Source organism: Oncorhynchus masou, chromosome 31 (genome assembly GCF_036934945.1).
Source record: "Oncorhynchus masou masou isolate Uvic2021 chromosome 31, UVic_Omas_1.1, whole genome shotgun sequence".
In the NCBI taxonomy this organism is placed as follows: Eukaryota; Metazoa; Chordata; class Actinopteri; order Salmoniformes; family Salmonidae; genus Oncorhynchus; species Oncorhynchus masou.
In genome coordinates, this window is record NC_088242.1 from 10,450,715 (window position 1) to 10,478,214 (window position 27,500).

Consider the following 27,500-nt stretch of genomic DNA (forward strand, 5'->3'; position numbering starts at 1 on the left):
AGCGATTACAACCTGGAGTCTTTTTGGGCATTTTTGGGCATGACGCTACAAGCATTGAATGAGTTTCTCCGATTCTTCTCTCAAGCTCTGTCAGGTTGAATGAGGAGTGTTGCTGCCCAGCTATTTTTAGGTCTCTCCAGAGATGTTAGATCGGGTTCAAGTCCGGGCTCTGGCTGGGTCACTCATGGACATTCAGAGACTTTTCCCGAAGCCACTTCTGCGTTGTCTTGGCTGTGTGCTTAGGGTCGTTATCCTATTGGAAGATAAATATTCGCCAAGTCTGAGGTCCTGAGAGCTCTGGCGCAGATTTTCGTCAAGGATCTCTTTGTACTTTTATTAAATTATATTATTATTATATTATTTATTGACTGACTATGGATTTCCAACATCTGTACAACACTGCTATTTGTAATGTTCATTTTAAGTGAATATATAGATTTTTTAACCATTTGTGAACCTGTGACCAGAAACAAGCTACACAGAGACAATACCAGAATTGTAACGGTTTTCTTCTGTTAAAGGAGAGGACGACCAAAAAGCAGCGTGGCTAGAGTTCAACATGTTTAATCAAGACCATACACGAGAACACTACCAAATACAAAAGAACAGATGTGAAAACCGAAACAGTCCTATCTGGTGCAATGACACAAAGACAGAAGACAACCCCCCACAAAGTACCCACAGAATATGACTGACTAAATATGGTTCCCAATCAGAGACAACGATAGACAGCTGCCTCTAATTGAGAACCAATCTAGTCATACATAGACATACAAACTACCTAGAAAGGAAACAGCCGCATAAACATACAAAAAACCCAAGACCAGACAAAACACATAAATCCTCATGTCACACCCTAACCAAACCAAAACAATAAAGAAAACAAAGATAACTAAGGCCAGGCGTGACGAGAATAAATTATCTAGTGATTCTGTCTCTTCACAACAAAATCTACAGAGCTGAGATTGTTGTATGCCCCGTATATATAGTATATAGTATATAGTATAATATATAGTATAATATATATATATATATATATATATATATATATATATATATAGTATAGTATAATATATAGTATTCTGTTGGTTGCAAGAATTGTTTATAGTAATTCTTATTGAAAAACTCTAAGGGTTGAATCAAGTGTTGTTTTTGTACCAGTTCATAATCAATGTGCCAAATTTCTTCCCATTTATTTTGCACCATGTATGGCGCAGCTGTCAACATTTTTGTCCTCAAATGAAACTGGTATATTTTTCTATTTATGACAATTCCTTTCAGACAATTTGAATCTTTAATATTTGGCAGCCAAACAAGTTCCCTACTTTCTCTCTTGTCCACTTGCATCCTCCATTTTTGTGGTAATGCTGAAATTAATACATTTTTGATAGCAGTACGTGACATAACTCCAATGTTTATATTCATAATATCATTAACCTCTCTAGGGTATGTGAGACGGTAGCGTCCCAGTGAAACTGCCGGCCGACAAATTCAAAACAACAGAAATCCCATAATTAAAATAGCTCAAACATACATGTATTTTACACCATTTTAAAGATACACTTGTTGTAAATCCAGCCACAGTGTCCGATTTCCAAAGGGCTTTACAAAAGCACACCAAATGATTATGTTAGGTCTGCACCAAGTCACAGAAAAACACAGCCATTGTTCCAGCCAAAGAGAGGAGTCACAAAATGCAGAAATATAGATAAATGTATTCACTAACCTTTGAAGATCTTCATCAGATTACACTCATAGGACTTCATGTTACACAATACATGTATGTTTTGTTGGCGCGTTATGTTCATTAGTTCCAAAACTACCAGTGATTTTTTGCAGAGAGCCACAATTTACAGAAATACTCATAATAAACATTGATGAAAGATACAAGTGTTATACGTGGAATTTTAGGTCCACTTCTCCTTAATAAATCCTGTTGTGCCTATAGGGTCCCATGCGGGAACTACACCCAGTTCAGCTGAAACGGTGGCGCAGGAATGCAAAAATATTCTTAGAAATATTTAACCTCCACACATTAACAAGTCCAATACATCAAATGAAAGATAAACACCTTGTTCATCTACCCAGCGTGTCAGATTTTTTAAAATGTTTTACGGCGAAAACATAGCACATATTTATGTTAGACCACCACAAAAACACAGACAATATGCAGCCATTTTGTAGAACAAAAGATACAATCACAAAAGCAGGATTAAAAGAAAAATCATTCACTAACTTTTTGAAAATCTTCATCAGATGACAGTAATATGACATGTTACACAGTACATTTATGTTTTGTTCGATAATATGCATTTTATATCCATAAATCTCGGTTTACATTGACGCCATGTTCAGAAAATTCTCCAAAATGTCCGGAGAAATTATAGAAAGCTACGCCAGATAACAGAAATACTCATCATAAACTTTGACTAAAAATACATGTTCTACATATAGTTAGAAAGATACACTGGTTCTTAATGCAACCGCTGTGTCACATTTTTTTTTAACGTTACGGAATTAGTTTACCATGCAATAATCTGAGACAGCGCTCAGACGTAACAATATTTCTCCGCTATGTTGGAGTCAACAGAAATACAAAATTACAACATAAATATTCCCTTACCTTTGATGGTCTTCGATCAGAATGTAGTGGAAGGAGTCCTACTTCAACGATAAATCGTTTTGTTTCAAACGGGACATCCATGTTCGTCTGAGGCTGATTGGAACAAAGGAAGCACTCTTTCCCAAGCGCGCCTTTCACGCACATGACAATCCTTGCGACACTCACAACTTTTCACCCCATTAGGTCGAAGTTCACAGCATATGCTCCATTCCATGTTCTACTGAATGAGGACATCTAGTGGAAGACATAGGAAGTGTTTCCAGATCCATAACTTGCTGGGAAGGGAGGGAGCGATGACGTCAAAGTTGCACCAACTTTCAGGATCCCAAAACTAGTTTAAAAGATTGCCTGCCCTGTGAGTTCTGTTTTACTCACATACATAATTCAAACGGTTTTAGTAGCTTCAGAGTGTTTTCTATCCAATAATAATAATAATATGCATATATTAGCAATTTAGGACAGATTTTTATGCAGTTCACTATGTGCACGCAATTCATCCAAAGGGGAAATACCGCCCCTATCCTTAACAAGTTTTAATGCAACCGCTGTGTCAGATTTCAAAAACTTTATGGAAAAAGCACACCATGCAATAATCTGAGTACGGCGCTCAGACGCCAAATCAAGCCAAACAGATATGCGTCATGTTGGAGTCAACAGAAGTCAGAAATAACATTATAAATATTCACTTACTTTTGATGATCTTCATCAGAATTCACTCCCAGGAATCCCCATTCCACAATAAATGTTTGTTTTGTTCAATAATGTCCATCATTTATGTCCAAATAGCCTCGTTAGTTTCAAGAGTCAGTATATTTGAGTTTAACCATAACATTTGTTGTAATATTTGTTCTATCTTTTCAGGAGGATAACAACTTAAATTGTAACCATATTTGTATGGCTTGTTTAAGAAAAGGTGATACTTTAAACAACATTTCATTTTCAATTAGTTGGAAATGCGAAGTTGTAATCTGTATGAAGGCAAAATAATACATTTTTGAACAATGGATGAGCCTTTCTTATTCCACTTGAGAACCATTTGGGGTTTAAGTATAACTTATGTATGAGTGAAGCTTTTAGTGAGTGGTTTAAAGCTTTAATATTTCATAATTTTGCCCTATATTAATTATATAAATAGGCACATTTAATTTTGCCTGGCTTAGCATTGCAAATAAAATGTTTATTTTGCTCATTTGTTTAAAAAAATAAGTCATCTGGAGTAGGCAGCTAAATTAAAGTAATCCAGGCAATTATATATACATTTTAGTCATTCTTTATCAGACACTGTTTCAAAATCTGCTATGAAGACCAGGCCTGGTATCTTTGATGTTTCATAATGTTCAATTGTTATTATCATTATTAGTATTATTGTTTCAAGTAATTGTGATGTGTTATCTCCAGTAACAACCTGTTTGATCAGGATGAACTATATCTGGTAAAACCTTTTTAATACTATGGGCTTTGCATTTCGCCAGGATTTTTGCAGCACTACATTGAAGTGTTAGAGGCCTCCAGTTTTTAAAATAGACTGGATCTTTATACATACCACCTGGATCCTGTTTTAGTAGTAATGAAATCAGACCTTCTGGTTGAGTACCTGAAAGTCTACCATTTCTCTAGGAGTAATTAAAACATGCTAATAATGGATCTTTGAGTACATCAAAAAAAGGTCTGATATCCCTCTTCTGGTATACCATCAAGCCCTGGTGTTTTTCCACACTGAAAATATTTAATTGCCTCAAAAATGTCCTATTCCGTAAGTTGGCCTTCACACAGGTCTTTCAGTTTATTTTACATTATTCATATTTTTTATGAGGAAAGAACTCCTTATAGTTAACATAATTCAGTGGAGATGGAGGAGACTGAGAATAAAACATATGCTTAAAATATTTTGCTTCCTCTTTTCAAAATATCCTTCGGTGAATCACAGTGACTCCATTTGTAACGAGTTTCTGGAAATTCTTTTTGGTAGCATTTTTCTTCCAAATTGCTTTATTTTTTAAATACTTTACACTTGATCGTTCTTGAATAAACCTATGTTGTGCCTCTAAAAGCACATTTAAAAGTGTCCCATACAAAAAGTGTCCCATACTGTTGTGCAGAAAAAAAGTAAGTTAATTAATTATTTTGTCTTAGTGAAGAACATATTGTCATCCAACAGGCTTTGATTAAATTTAGAGTTCTATGGAGTGCCAATTAGATGGTGATCCGATCACATTCTGTCTCCAACTAATATTTTAAACTTTGATGCCAGCAAGAACAAGACCAGGAAGTAATCAAGACGGCTACAGTAGATTCATTAAGCCTCCTCCATGTATATCTCACTAGGTCAGGATATTAAACCTCCTCCATGTATAACTCACTAGGTCAGGATATTAAACCTCAATGTATATCTCACTAGGTCAGGACATTAAACCTCCTCCATGTATATCTCACTAGGTCAGGATATTAAGCCTCCTCCAAGTATATCTCACTAGGTCAGGATATTAAACCTCCTCCATGTATATCTCACTAGGTCAGGATATTAAACCTCCTCCATGTATATCTCACTAGGTCAGGATATTAAACCTCCTCCATGTATATCTCACTTGGTCAGGATATTAAACCTCCTCCATGTATAACTCACTAGGTCAGTGTCAAGCCTTGGTCTTAGTATTTTGTGTTTTAGTTTATTAGTTAGTCAGACCAGGGTGTGACATGGGGTTATTATGTATTGTATTTTCGTATTGGGGTTTGTAGTGTTTGGGATTGTAGCTGATTAGGGGTGTGTGTGTGTTAAATAGGTTGGCTGCCTGAGGCGGTTCTCAATCAGAGTCAGGTGATTCTCGTTGTCGCTGATTGGGAACCGTATTTAGGTAGCCTGGTTTTCGCCTTGTAGTTCGTGGGTGATTGTTCCTGTCTCTGTGTAGTGTTGCACCAGTCAGGCTGTAATAGGTTTCATGTTCTGTTTGTTGTTTTTGTATTTATTAGTTATTTGTGTGTAGTTCGTTCGTTTGTCTTTCTAATAAACATGAGTAACCTACACGCTGCATTTACAGTCAGTCCATGTATATCTCACTACTCTCCTTCAACTAAAGACCTCCTCCAGAACAGGATATTAAACCTAACTCACTCCGTTACAGTCAGGACATTAAACCTCCTCCATGTATATCTCACTAGGGCAGGATATTAAACCTCCTCCATGTATATCTCACTAGGTCAGGATATTAAACCTCCTCCATGCATATCTCACTAGGGCAGATATTAAGCCTCCTCCATGTATATCTCACTAGGTCAGGATATTAAGCCTCCTCCATGTATATCTCACTAGGTCAGGATATTAAACCTCCTCCATGTATAACTCACTAGGTCAGGACATTAAACCTCCTCCATGTATATCTCACTAGGTCAGGATATTAAACCTCCTCCATGTATATCTCACTAGGTCACGATATTAAACCTCCTCCATGTATATCTCACTAGGTCAGGATATTAAACCTCCTCCATGTATATCTCACTCGGTCAGGATATTAAACCTCCATGTATATCTCACTAGGTCAGGATATTAAACCTCCTCCATGTATACTTGTCAATAAGGTATTTCGGATTCCAAATTTGCCAAAAATTGAAAAACCTGTTTTGGCTTTGTCATTATGGGTATTGTGTGTGATTGTTGAGAAAAATAAATAATTTAATTAATTTTAGAATAAGGCTCGAATGCACTGTATGTAGGTGTGTTAGTCTGTGTGAGAGGGTGGGTCTCCTCCCTGTGGATGGACAGACTTACAGACAAACCAGACAGACAGACAGACAGAAAAACAGACAGACAGACAGACAGACAGACAGACCAGACAGACCAGACAGACCAGACAGACAGACCAGACAGACAGACAGACAGACAGACAGACAGACAGACAGACTGACAGACAAACCAGACAGACAGACAGACATTGACAGACAGACAGACAGACAGACAAACCAGACAGACAAAGACAGACAGATTGACAGACAGATGACAGCAGACAGACAGACAAACCAGACAGACAGACAGACAGACAGACAGACAGACAGGCATGCAGACAAACAGGCTGACAGACTGTGCAGTGTTCCGGTGGTGACAGACAGCTGGGGGGAAGCCTGGGATGGTTGTCTGGTTGTGATGATGATGTTCTCTACAGCTCTGATAGAGGAGATGGGGAAAGGACAACACACACACACACACACACACACTTTATATACACAAGTATGTGGACACCCCTTCAAATTAGTGGATTCGGCAATATCTGTCACACCCGTTCCTGACAGGTGTATAAAATCGAGCAGACAGCAATCTAATCTCCATAGACAAACATTGGCAGTAGAATGGTCTGAAGAGCTCAGTGACTTTCTACATGGCACCATCATAGGATGCCACCTTTCCCACAAGGCAGTTTGTAACATTTCTGCCCCGGTCAACTGTAAGTGCTGTTATTGTGTAGTGGAAACATCTACTGTAGGAGCAACAACGGCTCAGCCGCAAATTTCTATGGCCACACAAGCTCACAGAACAGAGTACTGAAGCCCGTAAGACATCGGTCCTCGGGTTGCAACACTCACTACCGAGTTCCAAACTGCCTCTGGAAGCAACGTAAGCACAAGAACTGTTCATCGGGAGCTTCATGAAATGGGTTTCCATGGCCGAGCAGCCGCACACAAGATAACCATGCGCAATGCCAAGCATTGGCTGGAGTGGTGTAAAGCTCGCCGCCATTGGACTCTGGAGCCGTGGAAATGCATTCTCTGGAGTGATAAATTACGCTTCTGTTTCAGGATGACAATGCCCCCGCATATAAAGCGAGATCCATGCAGAAATTATTTGTCGAGGTCGGTTTGGAAGAACTTGACTGGCCTGCACAGAGCCCTGACCTCAACCCCATCAAACACTTTTGGGATGAATTGGAACGCCGACTGCGAGCCAGGCCTAATCGCCCAACATCTGTGCCAGTCCTCACTAATGCTCTTGTGGCTTTTTTGTGGCCAAACTGTAACCCAGACGACGCTGGGCCAATTGTGCGCCGCCCTATGGGACTCTCAATCCCGGCCGGGATGTGATACAGCCTGGATTCAAACCAGGGACTGTGGTGACGCCTCTTGCACTGAGATGCAGTGCCTTAGACCGCTGCGCCTCATGAATGGAAGCATGTACCCAAAGCAATGTTCCAACACCTAGTGGAAGTCCTTCCCAGAAAATGCCCATGATTTTGGAATGAGATGCCGATAAGCAGATGTCCACATACTTTTGGTCATGTCGCGAAGCTCGACATGTGGTGAGCTGAGGTGGAGAGCCATAGGCCTTGTTTTGTGTGAATCCTTTCAACGGGCATCCAAACTCCCTGCATCCAAACAGATACATTGTTTTCCTCTGCTGAGGGAGAGAGAGAGGGAGAGGGAGGGAGGAGGAGGGGGAGAGAGGGAAAGAGAGAGAGAGATGGAGACAAAGAGAGATGGAGACAAAGAGAGAGAGAGACAGAGAGAGAGAGAGACAGAGAGAGAGAGAGAGAGAGAGAGAGAGAGAGAGACTTTTAATTACTTCCCAACTCCACTTCTCCTCACAGGAGAGAAGCGAGGGAAGGAAGAGCGAGGGGAATGAGGGGGAGGAGAGGAGGGAGGCAGAGAAATGCTGTGTTCTATGAGACAGATGTGGCGTGTGCTAGCTGCAGTGTAATTAACATGCAATTAACACTAATTAAGGAGGGGGAGGAGAGGGGTTAGGCCCCTGAATATGTCTCCATAGTTGGGGTGGTGCAGGGTGGGGGGAGTGCAGGGGGGGGTGCAGGGTGGGGGGGGTGCAGGGGAGGGATATAAGTGTTAATGATGAGGGAAGGAGAGATTGAAAGATGAGGAAAGATAGGAAGGGTCAGGGCAATACTGTAGGTGATGATCAGGAAAAGGGAGGTTTGAGAGAAGTGGGAGGTATGTTTGAGTGTGTTGTGGCTAAGGGGAAGACTGTGCTTTATCATGCTGCTCTTCCAGTGTCTGCCACCCTCTGCTGATCGATATGGCCACTTTACTGTTAAACACTCAACACACACACACACACACACACACACACACACACACACACACACACACACACACACACACACACACACACACACACACACACACACACACACACACACACACACACACACACACACACACACACACACACACACACACACACGTAGGGCCGTGGGGGTTTGGTGCTGTATGGTGCAGATGGATGGCCACAGACAGAGGGGTAATTGTCCCAGCTGTCCCCTCTCTCACCCTCCTCTCACACCTCTCCCTTGGTAATGTAAAGGGGCAGGACTAACAGCCCATAGGGTAGGGGTAGGACTAGATTCAGCCCATCGGAGCGGGTTGGGGAGTTTACAATAAAATTATAGTATTTAATAAATTGCAAATTGATCACAAATATTCCCTAAACCAGATTGTATTTAAAAATAGCAATTGTATCATACCTTGACAACATTGAGACACGATCACGTCTGGATTTTTCGTGGGAATATTGGGGAACAGATTAAAGTCATTTATGCTTAATTGATGTTGATTTTATGGGCTTTTTTTGGGGGCACCAAAAACATTATTGAGGGTCAGTTTTGGCCCACAGGCCACCTGTTGCCTACCCCTGCTACAGAGTATCTGTCATGGCTCCAAACACACACGCACACACACACAGGCAAGCATCGGGATAGACCTCAATTATCACTTACACTCTTTTTTATCTCTCTCCCTCCCTCTCTCTCTCTCTCTCTCTCTCTCTCTCTCTCTCTCTCACCCTCTCACCCTCTCACCCTCTCCCTGATAATGGCATGTTTACCATCTGTTGGAATTAACCCCATCCTCACCCTCTCACCCCTCTGAATTGGTAGTTAATATGTGGTAGGATTCACCCTCTCCCTGATAATGGCATGTTTACCATCTGTTGGAATTAACCCACATCCTGCATTGGTAGTTTGGTAGGATTAACCCACATTCTGAATTGGTAGTTAATATGTGGTAGGCATTCTGATGGGATTAACCCACATTCTGAATTGGTAGTTAATATGTGGTAGGATTAACCCACATTCTGAATTGGTAGTTAATATGTGGTAGGATTAACCCACATTCTGAATTGGTAGTTAATATGTGGTAGGATTAACTGAATTGGAAGTTAATATGTGGTAGGATTAACATTCTGAATTGGTAGTTAATATGTGGTAGGATTAACCCACATTCTGAATTGGTAGTTAATATGTGGTAGGATTAACCCACATTCTGAATTGGTAGTTAATATGTTAATATGTTAGGATTAACCCACATTCTGGGTGAGTCTGGGTGAGTCTGGGTACCAGTCTGTTTAGCTGTTATCCTACTCCTTGCCCCTCCTGTCACGCTAAACATCTTTGGCATGTACAAGGACTGGAATGTTAGCTAAACAGACTGGTACCCAGGGAAGGTCCTTCAGAGGAGGCTGGTGGGGGAGGATTAATACCTTTAATGGAGTGAATGAAAAGGTTTTAAAGAAACCATGTTTCAAGCCATCACTATGAGCTGATTTAAAGTGCCACTAGCCACCACTGGTTTCCTCTCAATTGAACTCCGTTTCCCAGGGGGCCGTATGTCTGTCTTATCTCAGGGCCAGTTTAGAGTGGTCACCCGGGTGTTGGTAACAGGGATCCCCGTCGTCACGGTTACTCTGATAACAATGAAGTAAATGGCGGTTGTCACAGCGACACCTGAAAGGGCCATCACTCCAGGCGACCTGGAGAGCATCGCTGCCACTTTCTGCTCGTAATGGACAGATGATCACATGGGTTCTGGGGGGGGGGAGGACTGGAGTGTATCCCTCGCTCTCTCCCCTCTTTCTCTCTTTTTCTCTCCCCTCTCTCTCTCTCTCTTTCTTTCTTTCTTTCTTTCTTCTCTCTCTCTCTCTCTCTCTATCTCTTTCTCTCTCTCTCTCTCTCTCTCTCTCTCTCTCTCTCTCTTTCTTTCTTTCCCTCTCTCTCTCTTTATTTCCCTCTCTCTCTCTGTATGTCTCTCTCTTTCTGTATCTGTCTGTCTGTCTGTCTGTCTGTCTGTCTGTCTGTCTGTCTTTCTTTCTCTCTCCCACTCTGCTCCCTCTCCTCGCTCTATCTGTTTGTATAATACATATAGTAGTGCAGACATGTTTAAGTTGTTAAATCTGTGTCCACTCCTCCCAGACAGCTTCCTAATCTCCTATGTCAGGGGAGCAGAGAGAATGCCAAACGACATTCATACCTCACACTACACTATGACTAAGACATAGTCTGCGTCCCAATTCATTTTATAGTGCACTAATTGAACAGGGCCCATAGAGGAGTAGGGTGCCGTTTGTGATGCACCCTACAACATTATTCACACACTCTTAGAACGACAGAGGCATATTTAATATGAAATATGTCTTTATTATTTAAAACCATTGCGTTTCAGGGGAAAACAGTGTGAGTCATACCTAGTGGAGAATCATATCCCTCTCACACTCACTCAATCTTTCTCTTTCAATCAATCTTTTTCTCTTTCTGTCAGACTTGATTGATGTTCCTTTCCTTTCTGTCTCCCTCAGTGATCCTGAAACTCTCCTCTACCTCCACCCTATCCGTTATTTTTTTTATATATTTTTTTACAATAACCAAGATTAAGATGTTTGTTTAGCTAGGAACTAATGTTTTGTCGCGTTGTGGCCTGTGTTTTCCTGCAGCAGGCAGACGAGGTTGCGCAGACGGAGGTTTCCCATCAGCTCCACCTGCAGCAGTGTGATTCGTCAGAGAAGCAGCAGCCCAAACGGTTACACGTCTCCAACATCCCTTTCCGCTTCAGAGACCCAGACCTCAGGCAAATGTTTGGGGTGAGTAGCTAGCTGTGAGAGAGCCGAGAAGCCGAGAAAGCATCACAAACACCTAACTTCACCCGTACAACACAAAGGTTTCCCAGCACACAGGCCTATTATAGCAACGCTGTTGGTCTACATACCAGCCGTGTCCTCAGTGTTCAGAACACACAGACCTTTATAACAAAACACCAGTGTTGAGTCAACCATGTTTCCATCATCTCATTCTCCCCTGCTTGTGTTTTTTGTGAGCCTTAGCTCTGCAGGTACATCAAGTGTCATTTTAGAGATCGTCCTGCCCCATTAAAGATGTATGGGCCCCGTCACACCTTTTAGAGAGGGGGCCTAAATGATTCACCTTCTAACCTCTACATACCCTCTCCTCCTCAAATTAGGGACAGATATGCATTTTTCATCTCCTGGACCTCTATAGGGCCGTCGTCCTTAACCACTCCTTGGAGAGAGAGAGAGGACATGTCACAAGGCCTGTTTGAATTCTAGAATTACAGTATGACTCTAGAAATGTAGTTTTATTCTCTGCTTTGTGAAAGGACGAAGACTGAACACTGTTCACGATGTAGCAGTTCTCAGAACAGAACACTGTTCAATCACAGGAATGTTCTAGAATTACAGTATGATTCTAGAAATGTAGTTTTATTCTCTGCTTTGTGAAAGGATGAAGTAAATATCTGACCCTGTAGCAGTTCTCAGAACAGAACACTGTTCAATCACAGGAGATCTGACTGTAGCAGTTCTCAGAACAGAACACTGTTAAACAGAAGGGAGATAGAAATGTAGTTTTATTCTCTGCTTTGTGAAAGAAGAAACAGAGAACAGAACACTGAGAATGTTCTAGAATTACAGTATGATTCTAGAAAGAATTCTCTGCTTTGGAGAGTAAATATCTGACCCTGTGAGTTCTCAGAACAGAAACTGTTCAATCACAGGAATGTTCTAGAATTACAGTATGATTCTAGAAATGTAGTTTTATTCTCTGCAGAAAGGAGTAAATAATGTAGCAGAGAAGAACTGTTCAAACAGGAATGGAGACAGTATGATTCTAGAAATGTAGTTTTATTCTTTGCTTTGTGAAGGGAGATAGTGTGCAGTTCTCAGAACAAAAGAAACAGAGAGATGGAGTTTTACACAGTTATCATCTGGGAGTTCTTACTTATTTAATCCTTTTTGTTCCTGAACTTAGGTAGAAGAAGTCTAACTCTGCTGGTCTTAGGCTGTTTTCTTCACTTCTGGCCTCACAGCCCAATAGGCATCTGAGTACACATGAACTGCTTGGGGGGAGATAGCCTAGTGGTTAGAGTGCAGAAGAACGGTAGGCCGTCATTGTAAATAAGAATTTGTTCTTAACTGACTTGCCTAGTTAAATAAATGTTAAAATAACAAAAATAAGTTGGAGTACCAACTCCTGCAACTCAGTCATGTTGTTTAAAATGCCAACAAAATGACCAAGAAGTCCCCATACAGCACAGAGTCAGTTAGCTTCTCACTCCCACATAATGTTAGATGATAAGAAGAAACAGAGAGATGGAGTACACAGAAGGGAGATAGTGTGAGTAGAAGAAACAGAGAGACTGAGTACACAGAAGGGAGAGAGTGTGAGTAGAAGAAAACAGAGAACGTTTTGAGAAGAAGAAACAGAGAGACTGAGTACACAGAAGGGAGATAGTGTGAGCAGAAGAAACAGAGAGATGTAGTACACAGAAGGGAGATAGTGTGAGTAGAAGAAACAGAGAGACGTTGACTACAGAAGGGAGATAATGTGAGAAGAAGAAACAGGAGACGTTGTATACAGAAGGGAGATAGTGTGAGTAAAAGAAACAGAGAGATGGAGTACACAGAAGGGAGATAGTGTGAGAAGAAGAAACAGAGAGATGGAGTACACAGAAGGGAGATAGTGTGAGTAGAAGAAACAGAGAGACGTTGTATACAGAAGGGAGATAGTGTGAGTAGAAGAAACAGAGAGACTGAGTACACAGAAGGGAGAGAGTGTGAGTAGAAGAAACAGAGAGACGTTGTATACAGAAGGGAGATAATGTGAGAAGAAGAAACAGAGAGACTGAGTACACAGAAGGGAGATAGTGTGAGTAGAAGAAACAGAGAGATGGAGTACACAGAAGGGAGATAGTGTGAGTAGAAGAAACAGAGAGACGTTGTATAGAGAAGGGAGATAATGTGAGAAGAAGAAACAGAGAGACGTTGTATACAGAAGGGAGATAGTGTGAGTAGAAGAAACAGAGAGATGGAGTACACAGAAGGGAGATAGTGTGAGAAGAAGAAACAGAGAGATGGAGTACACAGAAGGGAGATAGTGTGAGTAGAAGAAACAGAGAGACGTTGTATACAGAAGGGAGATAGTGTGAGTAGAAGAAAGAACGACAGCGCGAGCGAGAACATAAACAAACAACATGCCATGCAGAGAGAAAGATCAACCCATAGTGTTTGTTGCTCCACAGCTTGTTAAAATACCTCTCTTTATACTGTACAGTGTTACTAATGGCAGCCAATACATATAGTCTACTACGCTGTAAAATTTAAAACAATAACAGGCCATACATTTCTCCCGTCTCCTGGTTCTCAAATGGAGCCGAACATTTGCTCCCTTTCAACCAGGACTTTGTTACATAGCAAGCAGTGCCTGTCCCCGTGGCCGTGCCCAGAATCGCAGGCCTTGATGTGGGGAGAGGTAGAGGAGATGGAAGGGTCCCGCAATGGAGACACGATTAATGGTGTTCCTCAGCACTGTGGTTAAAAGGGACTTTATCCTCATTAGGTGTGTGTAGGGTGACAGGATCCAGTCAGAGACAGATTTTGTGTGTGTGTGTGTGTGTGTGTGTGTGTGTGTGTGTGTGTGTGTGTGTGTGTGTGTGTGTGTGTGTGTGTGTGTGTGTGTGTGTGTGTGTGTGTGTGTGTGTGTGAAGCCTGGTACTCCCCAGTAACCCTCCCCGGTCACTTAGTGAAGTCTCCAAGGCACTGAGTTCTGCACCACAATTAACCAGAGACACTGAGAGAGGAGAGAGGAGCGAGGGATTAGAAGAGACAGACAATCTGGGAGAATTCACTACAATCAGCGATGCTAAGAATGCGTCTTACCCTGTTGTCTGCAGGACTACACTGACACAGACCCTGAAGAGGAGGACCGGGCTCGGACAAGTCCAAACAAAGGCACATTTTTTGCCCTTTTTTGTTGCTGTACTTTAGACACTTGGAAACTCAAGCTCTCCAATCAGTTTCACAGGAAAGTTAAGGCTTGAAAAGTGTTTTTTTTTTTTTTTGGTTCGATACTTCAGTCACAGACAAGGCAGTTGAGCAGTTTGGTTAGTTAGTTAGTTGTGGTTGTTCAATTGTCTCCAGGGTGGTGGGACAGGATACGAGGGACATGTCATCTTGTCAGAGTCCACACACACACACACACACACACACACACACACACACACACACACACACACACACACACACACACACACACACACACACACACACACACACACACACACACACACACACACACACACACACACACACACACACACACACACACACACACACCTACCTCCTCTTTGTCGATGGTCCAGTCTCAAGGATTAATCGTTGTGGGCAGATCTGAAGCACTGCGGCCCAGATTCCATCAGGGCTTTGCCATCCCCACAATGGGCTCCAGTGCCACTCTCTCCCATTGCCTTTAAATGCAGCAATGAGCGACTGGCTCAACGTGCCATTACGACTCCGTTTGAGCACCACCACAATGCAAACAAAGGCAATAGCCAGATATTATAGTAAATGGAATTTCTTTCCATTATATCAGAAAGGGGATATTGGAACATTATAGAGAAAGCCAGGCAACGGCGAGGCATCGCAACACACGGGGAGGTTATAATGAGGGGAACACAACAATTGAAAGCTTCCTTTTAACGGTCCTTGTTGTGACAATTTAGGTCCTCATCGGAAATAAAATGAAAGCGACATGTCAGAAGAACTCTTAGCAGCGTGGTCGGGTGCCACTGTACAGACACACGCAGAGGCACATAGAGAGAGAAATGAATACAAAAGAAAAAAACAAAATGGTTTCATTAGCCAACCTTATTTTATTTTAATTCATAATTAGAGAAACACATTTAGGAGGAAATTAAAGCGATGAGTGTGAGGGCTTAATGGTAGACTGGTAATTGGGATTCAAAGCACCATTTCATGGATTCAATTCTCTCATTCTCACAACGGCGTGTCTGGAATCTCTATTCTCAATGTCTGTGTCCCAAATGGAAAACTATTTTAGTTTTTTTTTTACATTTAAAATTTGACATTTGATACATTTAAAACTTTCAACCAAATGCATATGGGCCCTAGTAAAAAGTTGTGCACTACATAGGGAATAGAGCCCAGGTCTAAAGTAATGTACTATATAGGGAATAGGGCCCAAGTCTAAAGTAATGTACTATATAGGGAATAGGGACCTGGTCTAAAGTAATGCACTATATAGGGAATAGGGCCCTGGTCTAAAGTAATGTACTATATAGGGAATAGGGCCCAGGTCTAAAGTAATGTACTATATAGGGAATAGGGACCTGGTCTAAAGTAATGTACTATATAGGGAATAGGGCCCAGGTCTAAAGTAATGCACTATATAGGGAATAGGGCCCTGGTCTAAAGTAATGTACTATATAGGGAATAGGGCCCAGGTCTAAAGTAATGCACTATATAGAGAATAGGGCCCAGGTCTAAAGTAAAGTAATGCACTATATAGGGAATAGGGCCCAGGTCTAAAGTAATGCACTATATAGAGAATAGGGCCCAGGTCTAAAGTAATGCACTATATAGGGAATAGGGCCCTGGTCTAAAGTAATGTACTATATAGAGAATAGGGCCCAGGTCTAAAGTAATGCACTATATAGAGAATAGGGCCCTGGTCTAAAGTAATGCACTATATAGAGAATAGGGCCCTGGTCTAAAGTAATGCACTATATAGGGAATAGGGCCCTGGTCTAAAGTAATGCACTATATAGAGAATAGGGTGCCTTTTGGAACAGATTCCAACGCTTACCTCAAATATATCACAGGGGGCTTGAGACCTCCCTGCATGCATTGCAGCCTCCTTTACCATTAAAGAATTAGATAGCGCTCTCAGAATATCGGAAACTCCTAAACTATTGGACAGGGAAACTCCAGAATGCTGTTTTTGCATTCCTATCTTGGAATGATAAGAAATATGAGATTACAAATTACAAAACACCAGGCTTCAGGTATACAGTATCAATGAGGTTTTGTCCCAAGTCAGTTCCTGAAAACCTTTGTTAATTCCGATTTCCAAGGAGCACTTGTATACAGAATGACACAGAGAACCGGGATGGCTTCCACTAGACACCAGCTGTGCCCCAGTCGCTTCAGAAGCCTGTTCATTTTGCACCACACTGAGAGAAACAGGCTAATATAATGTCCCCAGTGCCATCGCTATGTTTAATTAATAACCAGGCACTTAGAGAGCCAGCCGCAAGAGGGTCCTTACAGTCACTCTCCTGGAGGTAGAGTCTAAAATGAATCCTTACTGTAGCATACACACACACACACACACACACACACACACACACACACACACACACACACACACACACACACACACACACACACACACACACACACACACACACACACACACACACACAAATACACACCAAAGAGGGTTCTTTCCATCCCAGTCCCAGAGTGGCTCTTAAACAAGTCCTTACTGTACATCACACACACACCTCCCCCCAGACACACACACCCTTGGCCCAGGTGTGTGTGTGTGTGTGTGTGTGTGTGTGTGCGTGCGTGCGTGGACAGTGCTCCTGTATATCTGTGTGTGTGTTTCTCTCGAGAAGCGAGACGTACATCAGGGGTTCGCTAATGGACTTTTAATGATACCTTCCTTCATCTACCTAATCACCTCTTCTAGAAGCCGCAGCCTTCCAGGTAGATCCCCCATCCTTCCATCATGCTGCAGCAGCATTCCAACAGAACAGGGAATCATGTCAGTCGGAAGCTACTGACATTCTATTCCAGAAGGCTCCATTCCATCCCGCATTCTCGATATCTTCCACCATTTGGCCTTTCAGATTGTGTGCAATTATAACTCCTCCATGTAATTTACAATAACAAATCAGTGTAGAGATGAACATATGAGCAGTAATGGTATCAGAGGGGGAGAGATAGGACAGCTAAAGCTTCTATTGTAGTCTCCCCTTGATGCCAATTCATTAGTGGGCTGATTAAAGTTCATTTACTACAGTGTTTATTTAGTAAAAGAAGACTGTGTCATTAGCCTGTTAGGGAGCAGTTCTCTCTCTCTCTCTCTAACACACACACACACACACACGCACGCACGCACGCACGCACGCACGCACACACGCACGCACACACACACACACACACACACACACACACACACACACACACACACACACACACACACACACACACACACACACACACACACACACACACACACACACACACACACACACACACACACACACACACACACACATACACGCACACGCACACGCACACACACACACACACACACCCACACACACACACGCACACACACACACACACACGCCCACACGCACACACACACACGCACACGCACACGCACACACACACACACACACACACACACACACACACACACGCACACACACACACATACACACACACGCACACACACACACAGACAGACAGACAGAGAAAAAAAATGTTGTTTATAGTACATTTAATCTGCACCCCAGGCCCATTAGCACAGGCCCATTAGCACAGGCCCATTAGAACAGGTATAAACCGTTAGCATCATTAGCTTCTCCAGTCTGTGTTGGGCTAAACCAGTCATTCACTATGGGAGGATACGAAGCAACAGCTGTGAGACAATGGATTAATGTGAGGAGGTGGAGGGGAGGTGGAGGGGAAGTGGATGAGGTGGAGGGGAGGTGGATGAGGTGGAGGGGAGGTGGGTGAGGTGGAGGGGATGAGGTGGAGGGGAGGTGGATGACGTGGAGGGGAGGTGGATGAGTTGGAGGGGAGGTGGATGAGTTGAAGGGGAGGTGGAGGGGAGGTGGATGAGGTGGAGGGGAGGTGGATGAGGTGGAGGGGAGGTGGAGGGGAGGTGGATGAGTTGGAGGGGAGGTGGAGGGGAGGTGGATGAGGTGGAGGGGAGGTGGATGAGGTGGAGGGGAGGTGGATGAGTTGAAGGGGAGGTGGAGGGGAGGTGGATGAGGTGGAGGGAGGTGGATGAGGTGGAGGGGAGGTGGAGGGGAGGTGGATGAGGTGGAGGGAAGGTGGATGAGGTGGAGGGGAGGTGGATGAGGTGGAGGGGAAGTGGAGGGGAGGTGGATGAGGTGGAGGGGAGGTGGAGGGAGGTGGATGAGGTGGAGGGAAGGTGGATGAGGTGGAGGGGAGGTGGATGAGGTGGAGGGGAAGTGGATGAGGTGGAGGGGAGGTGGAGGGGAGGTGGATGAGTTGGAGGGGAGGTGGAGGGGAGGTGGATGAGGTGGAGGGGAGGTGGATGAGGTGGAGGGGAGGTGGATGAGTTGAAGGGGAGGTGGAGGGGAGGTGGATGAGGTGGAGGGGAGGTGGATGAGGTGGAGGGAAGGTGGATGAGGTGGAGGGGAGGAGGATGAGGTGGAGTGGAGGTGGATGAGGTGGAGGGGAGGTGGAAAGATCTGCTGTGCTTGCCTGAATAAAGTGATGAAGAAGGGTTGTATTTACAAAGGTGTTTGTTCTTCACCCCTTGCCCTTTTCTGGCTGCAACAGGTCACAAATCTTGCTGCTGTGATGGCACACTGTGATTGTACATGCTGGTATTTCACCCAGTAGATATGGGAGTTTATTCAAGTTAGTTTTGTTTTTTGAATTCTTTGTGGGTCTGTGTAACCTGAAGGAAATATGTGTATCTTTTTGTTTTGTCTTGATTTGGTGTAATTGTGTTGCTGTCCTGAGGCTCTGTGGGGTGTGTTTGTGTTTGTGAACTGAGCCCCAGGACCAGCTTGCTTAGGGGACTCTCTTCTCCAGGTACATCTCTCTGTAAGTGATGGCTTTGTTATGGAGGGTTTGAGAATCATTTCTTTTTAGGTGGTTGTAGAATTGAAGGTCTCTTTCCTGGATTTTTATAGTGAGCGAGTATCGGCCTAATTCTGCTCTGCAGGCATTATTTAGTGTTCTATGTTGTACACGGAGGATATTTTTTCAGAATTTGGCATGCAGTGTCTCAATTTTGTGTTTGTCCCATTTTGTGAATTCTTGGTTGATGAGCCGACCCCAGACCTCACAACCATAAAGGGCAAAGGTCAATATGTTCCAGCATTGTGTATAGCAGACCCTCATACAAAATTGAGTGAAAAGCTTTTTGGAAATCAACAAAGCATGAGAAGACGTTGCCTTTGTTTTGGTTTGTTTGTTTGTAAATTAGAGTGTGCAGGGTGAATACGTGGTCTGTCGTACGGTAATTTGGGAAAAAGCCAATTTGACATTTGCTCAGTACATTGTTTTCACTAAGGAAATGTACAAGTCTGCTGTTAATGATAATGCAGAGGATTTTCCCAAGGTTGCTGTTGACGCAGCAATCCCATGGTAGTAAATGAGATCAAATTTGTCTCCCCTTTTGTGGATTGAGGTGATCATTCCTTGGTTCCAAATATTGAGGAATATGTCAAAGCTGAGGATGATGTTAAAAATGTTAACTGCAGCCAATTTTAATTTGTGGTCTGTATATTTTATAATTTAATTTAGGATACCATCAACCCCACAGGCATTTTGTGTCTCGCTCTCTCCCTTCTCTCTCTCTCTCTCTCTCTCTCTCTCTCTCTCTCTCTCTCTCTCTCTCTCTCTCTCTCTCTCTCTCTCTCTCTCTCTCTCTTCCAGCAGCTAGGTTATCAATTCCATTGTGCTTCTGCTTAGAGAGGCGGGAAAAGGCTGATACACAACACAGCCTCTCCCCCTGCCCTCCCTCTCTCCCTGCCCTCCCTCTCTCCCTGCCCTCCTTCTCTCCCTGCCCTCCCTCTCCCCCTGCCCTCCCCTCTCTCCCTGCCCTCCTTCTCTCCCTGCCCTCCCTCTCCCCCTGCCCTCCCTCTCTCACTGCCCTCCTTCTCTCCCTGCCCTCCCTCTCTCCCTGCCTCTCTCTTTACCGCTCTCTCTCTCTCTCTTTCACAAGCCAGGTGATCAATTCCATTGTTCTTCTGCTGAGTGAGGCGGACAAGGTTGTGTGTGCTTGCGTGTGTGTGTGTGTGTGTGTGCGTGAGTGCGTAAGTGCGTGCGTCCGTCCGTCCGGCCGTCCTTCCTACCTCCCTCTCTCTCTCTCTCTCTCTCGCCCTCCCTCTCTCTCTCGCCCTCCCTCTCTCTCTCGCCCTCCCTCTCTCAATCGCCCTCCCTCCCCTCCCTCCCTCTCCCCCTCCCTCCCTCCCTCCCTCCCTCCCTCCCCCCCTCCCTCCCTCCCTCCCTCCCTCCCTCCCTCCCTCCCTCCCTCCCTCCCTCCCTCCCTCCCTCTCTCTCCTCTCTCTCTCTCTCTCTCTCTCTCTCTCTCTCTCTCTCTCTCTCCATCTGACAGGGTAATTAGAATGAAATAATGTGGCCGGTGTTGACAACAATTAACCGTTGCTTTCGTCCCAGTCATTAGGAAGAGTGGAGATTTGCTTTTATTCTGCTGTGTCTCTAATGATTGCGTTCGCCCGCCCGCATGTTCTCACGCCTGTTCACTCGCCCTCTAGATTCAATGCTCAAAGGTCAACTGCCCCTTAGAACCAACTTCTCTAGTTTTCAAAATGAGGCCAAATCATGAAGTCATTTTTTGTTTTACTTGCACACACAAACACACACACACCTAACACATACACACACACACACGTAACACACAGACACTTAACACACACACACACAAAAAACACACACACACACACTTAACACACAGACACTTAACACATACACACAAACACACACACACACTTAACACATACACACACAATTAATACATACACACTTAACACACACACACACACACACACACACACACACACACACACACACACACACACACACACACACACACACACACATATGCTTAACACATACACACACACACACACACACATACACACACACACTTAACACACATACACTTAACACATACACACAAACACACACACACACTTAACACATACACACACAATTAATACATACACACTTAACACACACACACACACACACACACACACACACACACACACACACACACACACACACACACACACACACACACACACACACACACACAAACATACACACTTAACACATACACACACATACACACACACACACACTTAACACACACACACTTAACACACACACACACACGCACACACACACACACACACAATAACACATACACACACACACACACATACTACACACACACACTTAACACACTTAAAACACACACACACAACAGACTACCAACAATAGGTTTTTGTCCTTTTGGGGAAGAGGAAAAGAGAGGAGTGGGGGAGACATATGAACAATCACATGTTCACTGGGCCGTGTTGCTTTTCTTATTTAGACTCAGTCTATCTGGCAGGCCACAAACAAGTATGGGCTCTTCTCTGCTCCTCCAGATTGGTGCTGCATCGCTGCGCCAGGTCTGTTGTCTGTATGTACCACCAGTATATAATATTTCACAGGCCGTGGTGTGTTCCCTCCTCACAGACAAGGAGGTGTGGTGTGAGGTGCAATAAAACACGGTGAGACGATGACCTTGCCTGTGCTCTGCTGGTATTACGTCTGCTTGGACACCACGTTTATTTATTTATTGAAATCAACTACTTGATTCAAGGTCTTATTATGGGGAGAACAAGGCTGTGGCATCATTACAACAAGGCTGGGAAGAGGAGGATGGGGGAGAGGGGAGTTGGAGACAGGGGAGAGAAGGGTAGAGAAGGTATGGAGAAGAGGATGAGGAGAAGAGAGAGGGGAGAAGGGAGGTGGAGGATGGGGGAGAGGGGAGTTGGAGACAGGGGAGAGAAGGGTAGAGAAGGTATGGAGAAGAGGATGAGGAGAAGAGAGAGGGGAGAAGGGAGGTGGAGGATGGGGGAGAGGGGAGTTGGAGACAGGGGAGAGAAGGGTAGAGAAGGTATGGAGAAGAGGATGAGGAGAAGAGAGAGGGGAGAAGGGAGGTGGAGGATGGGGGAGAGGGGAGTTGGAGACAGGGGAGAGAAGGGTAGAGAAGGTATGGAGAAGAGGATGAGGAGAAGAGAGAGGGGAGAAGGGAGGTGGAGGATGGAGAGAGTTGAGTGGGGAGAAGAGAGAGGAGAGGTGGAGTCGGGAGAGAGGAGGGTGGAGAGATAGGCGAGGAGAGATGGAGATAGGAGAGGAGGGTGGAGAGATGGGAGAGTTGGAGACGGGAGAGGGGAGGGTGGAGAGATGGGAGAGTTGGAGACAGGAGAGAGGAGGGTGGAGAGATGGGAGAGGTGGAGACAGGAGAGAGGAGGGTGGAGAGATGGGAGAGGTGGAGACAGGAGAGAGGAGGGTGGAGAGATGGGAGAGGTAGAGACAGGAGAGAGGAGGGTGGAGAGATGGGAGAGGTGGAGACAGGAGAGAGGAGGGTGGAGAGATGGGAGAGGTGGAGACAGGAGAGGAGAGGAGGGTGGAGAGATGGGAGAGGTGGAGACAGGAGAGAGGAGGGTGGAGAGACAGGAGAGTTGGAGATAGGGGGAAGGAGGGTGGAGAGATGGGAGAGGTGGAGACGGGAGAGAGGAGGGTAGGGAGAAGAGAGAGGAGAGGTGGAGACAGGAGAGGAGGTTGGAGAGGTGGAAACAGGGGAGAGGAGGGTAGGGAGAAGATAGAGGAGAGGTGGAGACAGGAGAGGAGAGGAGGGTGGAGAGATGGGAGAGGTGGAGACAGGAGAGAGGAGGGTGGAGAGACAGGAGAGTTGGAGACAGGAGAGAGGAGGGTGGAGAGATGGGAGAGGTGGAGACAGGAGAGAGGAGGGTGGAGAGACAGGAGAAATTGGAGATTGGGGGAAGGAGGGTGGAGAGATAGGAGAGGTGGAGACGGGAGAGAGGAGGGTGGAGAGATGGGAGAGGTGGAGACAGGAGAGAGGAGGGTGGAGAGATGGGAGAGGTGGAGACAGGAGAGGAGAGGAGGGTGGAGAGATGGGAGAGGTGGAGACAGGAGAGAGGAGGGTGGAGAGACAGGAGAGTTGGAGATAGGGGGAAGAGGGGGAGGGTGGGAGATGGGAGAGGTGGAGACGTGAGAGAGGAGGGTAGGGAGAAGAGAGAGAGGAGAGGTGGAGACAGGAGAGGAGGTTGGAGAGGTGGAAACAGGGGAGAGGAGGGTAGGGAGAAGATAGGGGAGAGGTGGAGACAGGAGAGGAGAGGAGGGTGGAGAGATGGGAGAGGTGGAGACAGGAGAGAGGAGGGTGGAGAGACAGGAGAGTTGGAGACAGGAGAGAGGAGGGTGGAGAGATGGGAGAGGTGGAGACAGGAGAGAGGAGGGTGGAGAGACAGGAGAGTTGGAGATAGGGGGAAGGAGGGTGGAGAGATAGGAGAGGTGGAGACGGGAGAGAGGAGGGTGGAGAGATGGGAGAGTTGGAGATAGGGGAGAGGAGGGTGGAGAGATGGGAGAGGTGGAGACGGGAGAGAGGAGGTTGGAGAGGTGGAAACAGGGAAGAGGAGAGTAGGGAGAAGAGAGAGGAGAGGTGGAGACAGGAGAGGAGGTTGGAGAGGTGGAAACAGGGGAGAGGAGGGTAGGGAGAAGAGAGAGGAGAGGTGGAGACAGGAGAGGAGGGTGGAGAGAGAGGAGAGGTGGAGACAGGAGAGGAGGGTGGAGAGGTGGAAACAGGGGAGAGGAGGGTAGGGAGAAGAGAGAGGAGAGGTGGAGACAGGAGAGGATGGTGGAGAGGTGGAAACAGGGGAGTGGAGCGTAGGGAGAAGAGAGAGGAGAGGTGGAGACAGGAGAGGAGGGTGGAGAGGTGTTAACAGGGGAGAGGAGGGTAGGGAGAAGAGAGAGGAGAGGTGGAGACAGGAGAGGAGGGTGGAGAGGTGGAAACAGGGGAGAGGAGGGTAGGGAGAAGAGAGAGGAGAGGTGGAGACAGGAGAGGAGAGTGGAGAGGTGGAAACAGGGGAGTGGAGCGTAGGGAGAAGAGAGAGGAGAGGTGGAGACAGGAGAGGAGGGTGGAGAGGTGTTAACAGGGGAGAGGAGGGTAGGGAGAAGAGAGAGGAGAGGTGGAGACAGGAGAGGAGGGTGGAGAGGTGGAAACAGGGGAGATGACGGTAGGGAGAAGAGAGAGGAGAGGTGGAGATGGGTGAGGAGGTTAGGGAGGAGAGAGAGGAGAGGTACTGCTGCATTCTGGGATGCATCCCAAATGACACCCTGTAACCTATGTAGTGCACTACTTTGTGCAGGGTCCATGGCTGAAATAGTGCACTACGTAGGGAATAGGGTCCTATCTAAAATAATGTACTATGGAGAGAATAGGTTGTCATTTGCAATGCAAGCAAGGTCTCTGTTCCCCACCACTGGGCTACTGGACTACTGGGCTACTGGGTTACTGGGCTACTGGACTTCTGGGCAACTGGGATACTGGACTACTGGCCCACTGGGCTCCTGGACTACTGGGCTACTGGGCTTCTGGGCTACTAGGCTCCTGTACTACTGGGCTCCTGGGCTCCTGGGCAACTGGGCAACTGGAATACTGGACTACTGGCCTACTAGGCTACTGTGTTACTGTGCTACTGGGCCCCTGGGTTACTGGGCTACTGGTCTCCTGGGCTACTGGGCTCCTGGCTTACTTGGCTACTGGTCTCCTGGGCTACTGGGCTCCTGGGCTACTGTGCTACTGGGCTGCTGTGCTCCTGGGCTACTGGGCTACTGAGCTCCAGGGCTACTGGGCTACTGGGCTCCTGGGCTACTGGGCTACTGGGCTCCTGGGCTACTGGGCTCCTGGGCTTCTGGGCTACTGAGCTACTGGGCTCCTTGGCTACTGGGCTCCTGGGCTACTGAGCTACTGGGCTCCAGGGCTCCTGGGCCCCTGGGCTACTGAGCTACAGGGCTCCTTGACTCATGGGCTCCTGGGCTCCTGGGCTCCTGGGCCCCTGGGCTACTGAGCTACTGGGCTACTGAGCTACTGGGCTCCTTGGCTCCTGGGCTACTGGGCCCCTGGGCTCCTGGGCTCCTGGACCCCTGGGTTCCTGAGCTACTGGGCTCCTGGTGTACTGGGCTACTGGGCTCCTGGGCAACTGAGCTATTGGGCTCCTGGGCTACTGGGCTACTGAGCTACTGGGCTACTGGGCTACTGGGCTACTTGGCAGTGGACAGGTCTGCAGACATCCATACACAGACATAAACACCAACTGAAGTAATGACACACTTTTTGCTAATGTGTTTCTAAAAGGGTTAGACTTGGGTTAGAGTAAGAGTAAGAGTTAGAGTTGGTTTAGAGTTAGAGTGTGATTGGAGTTGGATTAGAGTTAGAGTTGGGTTCGAGTTAAAGTTGGGTTAGAGTTAGAGTTGGTTTAGAGTTAGAGTTGGGTAGAAGTTGTGTTGGAGTTAGATTTATGTTGGAGTTGGGTTAGAGTTAGAGTTGGGTTAGATTTAGATTTAGGTTGGAGTTGGGTTAGAGTTAGAGTTGGTTTAGAGTTGTGTTGGACTTAGATTTGGGTTGGAGATGGGTTGGAGTTGGGTTAGAGTTAGAGTTAAAGTTGGGTTAGAGTTGGTTTAGAGTTAAAGTTGGGTTAGAGTTGGGTTAGAGTAAGAGTTGGGTTGGAGTTGGGTTAAGGTTAGAGTTGGGTTAGAGTTGGGTTAGAGTTAGAGGTTGGTTGGAGTTGGGTTAGCGTTAAAGTTGGGTTAGAGTTGGGTTAGAGTTAAAGGTGGGTTAGAGTTGGGTTAGAGTTAGAGTTAGAGTTGGGTTGGAGTTGGGTTAGATTTAAAGTTGGGTTAGAATTGGGTTAGAGTTAGAGTTGGGTTAGAGTTAAAGTTGGGTTACAGTTAGAGTTGGGTTGGAGGAGGAGTTGGGTTAAAGTTAGAGTTGGTTTAGAGTTAGAGTTGGGTTAGAGATAGAGTTGGGTTAGAGTTAGAGATGGGTTAGAGTTAGAGTTGGGTTGGAGTAAGAGTTGGGTTAGACTTGGGTTGGAGTTGGGTTAGAGTTAGAGTTTGGTTAGAGTTGTGTTGGAGTTAGATTTAGGTTGGAGTTGGGTTGGAGTTGGGTTAGAGTTAGAGTTGGGGTAGGGTTAGAGTTGTGTTGGAGTTAGATTTGGGTTGGAGTTGGGTTAGAGTTAGAGTTGGGTTGGATGAGATCAATATCCTTCTAGGATACCCCGGCCAGGTCGATTTGAAAGGCCTGCTCGCTGAAGTGTTTCAGGGAGCGTTTGACAGTGATGAGTGGGGGTCGTTTGACCACTGACCCATTACGGATGCAGGCAATGAGGCAGTGATCACTGAGATCTTGGTTGAAGACAGCAGAGGTCTATTGAGAGGGCAAGTTTGTTAGGATGATATCTTTGAGGGTGCCCGTGTTTAAGGCTTTGGGGATGTACCTGGTAGGTTCATTGATAATTTGTGTGAGATTGAGGGCATCAAGCTGAGGTTGTAGGATGGCTGGGGTGTTAAGCATGTTCCAGTTTAGGTCCCCTAGCAGCTCAAGCTCTGAAGATAGATGGGGGGCAATCAGTTCACATATGGTGTCCAGAGCACAGCTGGGGGCAGAGGGTTGTCTATAGCAGGTGGCAACGGTGAGAGACTTGTTTTTAGAGAGGTGGATTTTTAAAAGTATAAGTTCAAATTGTTTGGGTACAGACCTGGATAGTAGGACAGAACTCTGCAGGCTATCTTTGCAGTAGATTGCAACATCGCCCCCTTTGGCAGTTCCATCTTGTCTGAAAATGTTGTACTTTGGGATGAAAATTTCAGAATTTTTTGTGGTCTTCCTAAGCCAGGACTCAGACACAGCTAGAACATCTGGGTTGGCAGAGTGTGCTAAAGCAGTGAATATAATAAACTTAGGGAGGAGGCTTCTAATGT

General features: G+C 45.4%; 1 protein-coding gene across 4 annotated transcripts in view; it reads left to right on the top strand.

Annotated features, from left to right (window-relative positions):
• Positions 1-27,500, top strand: part of LOC135523401 (RNA binding protein fox-1 homolog 3-like) — a 706,321-nt gene that overhangs the window by 569,746 nt on the left and 109,075 nt on the right. For all 4 annotated transcript variants that reach the window (XM_064950046.1, XM_064950045.1, XM_064950049.1 and 1 more), the window contains one exon: positions 11,325-11,471. In XM_064950046.1, the coding sequence (XP_064806118.1) occupies positions 11,325-11,471 (147 nt within the window). The remainder of the gene's footprint in view (positions 1-11,324; positions 11,472-27,500) is intronic.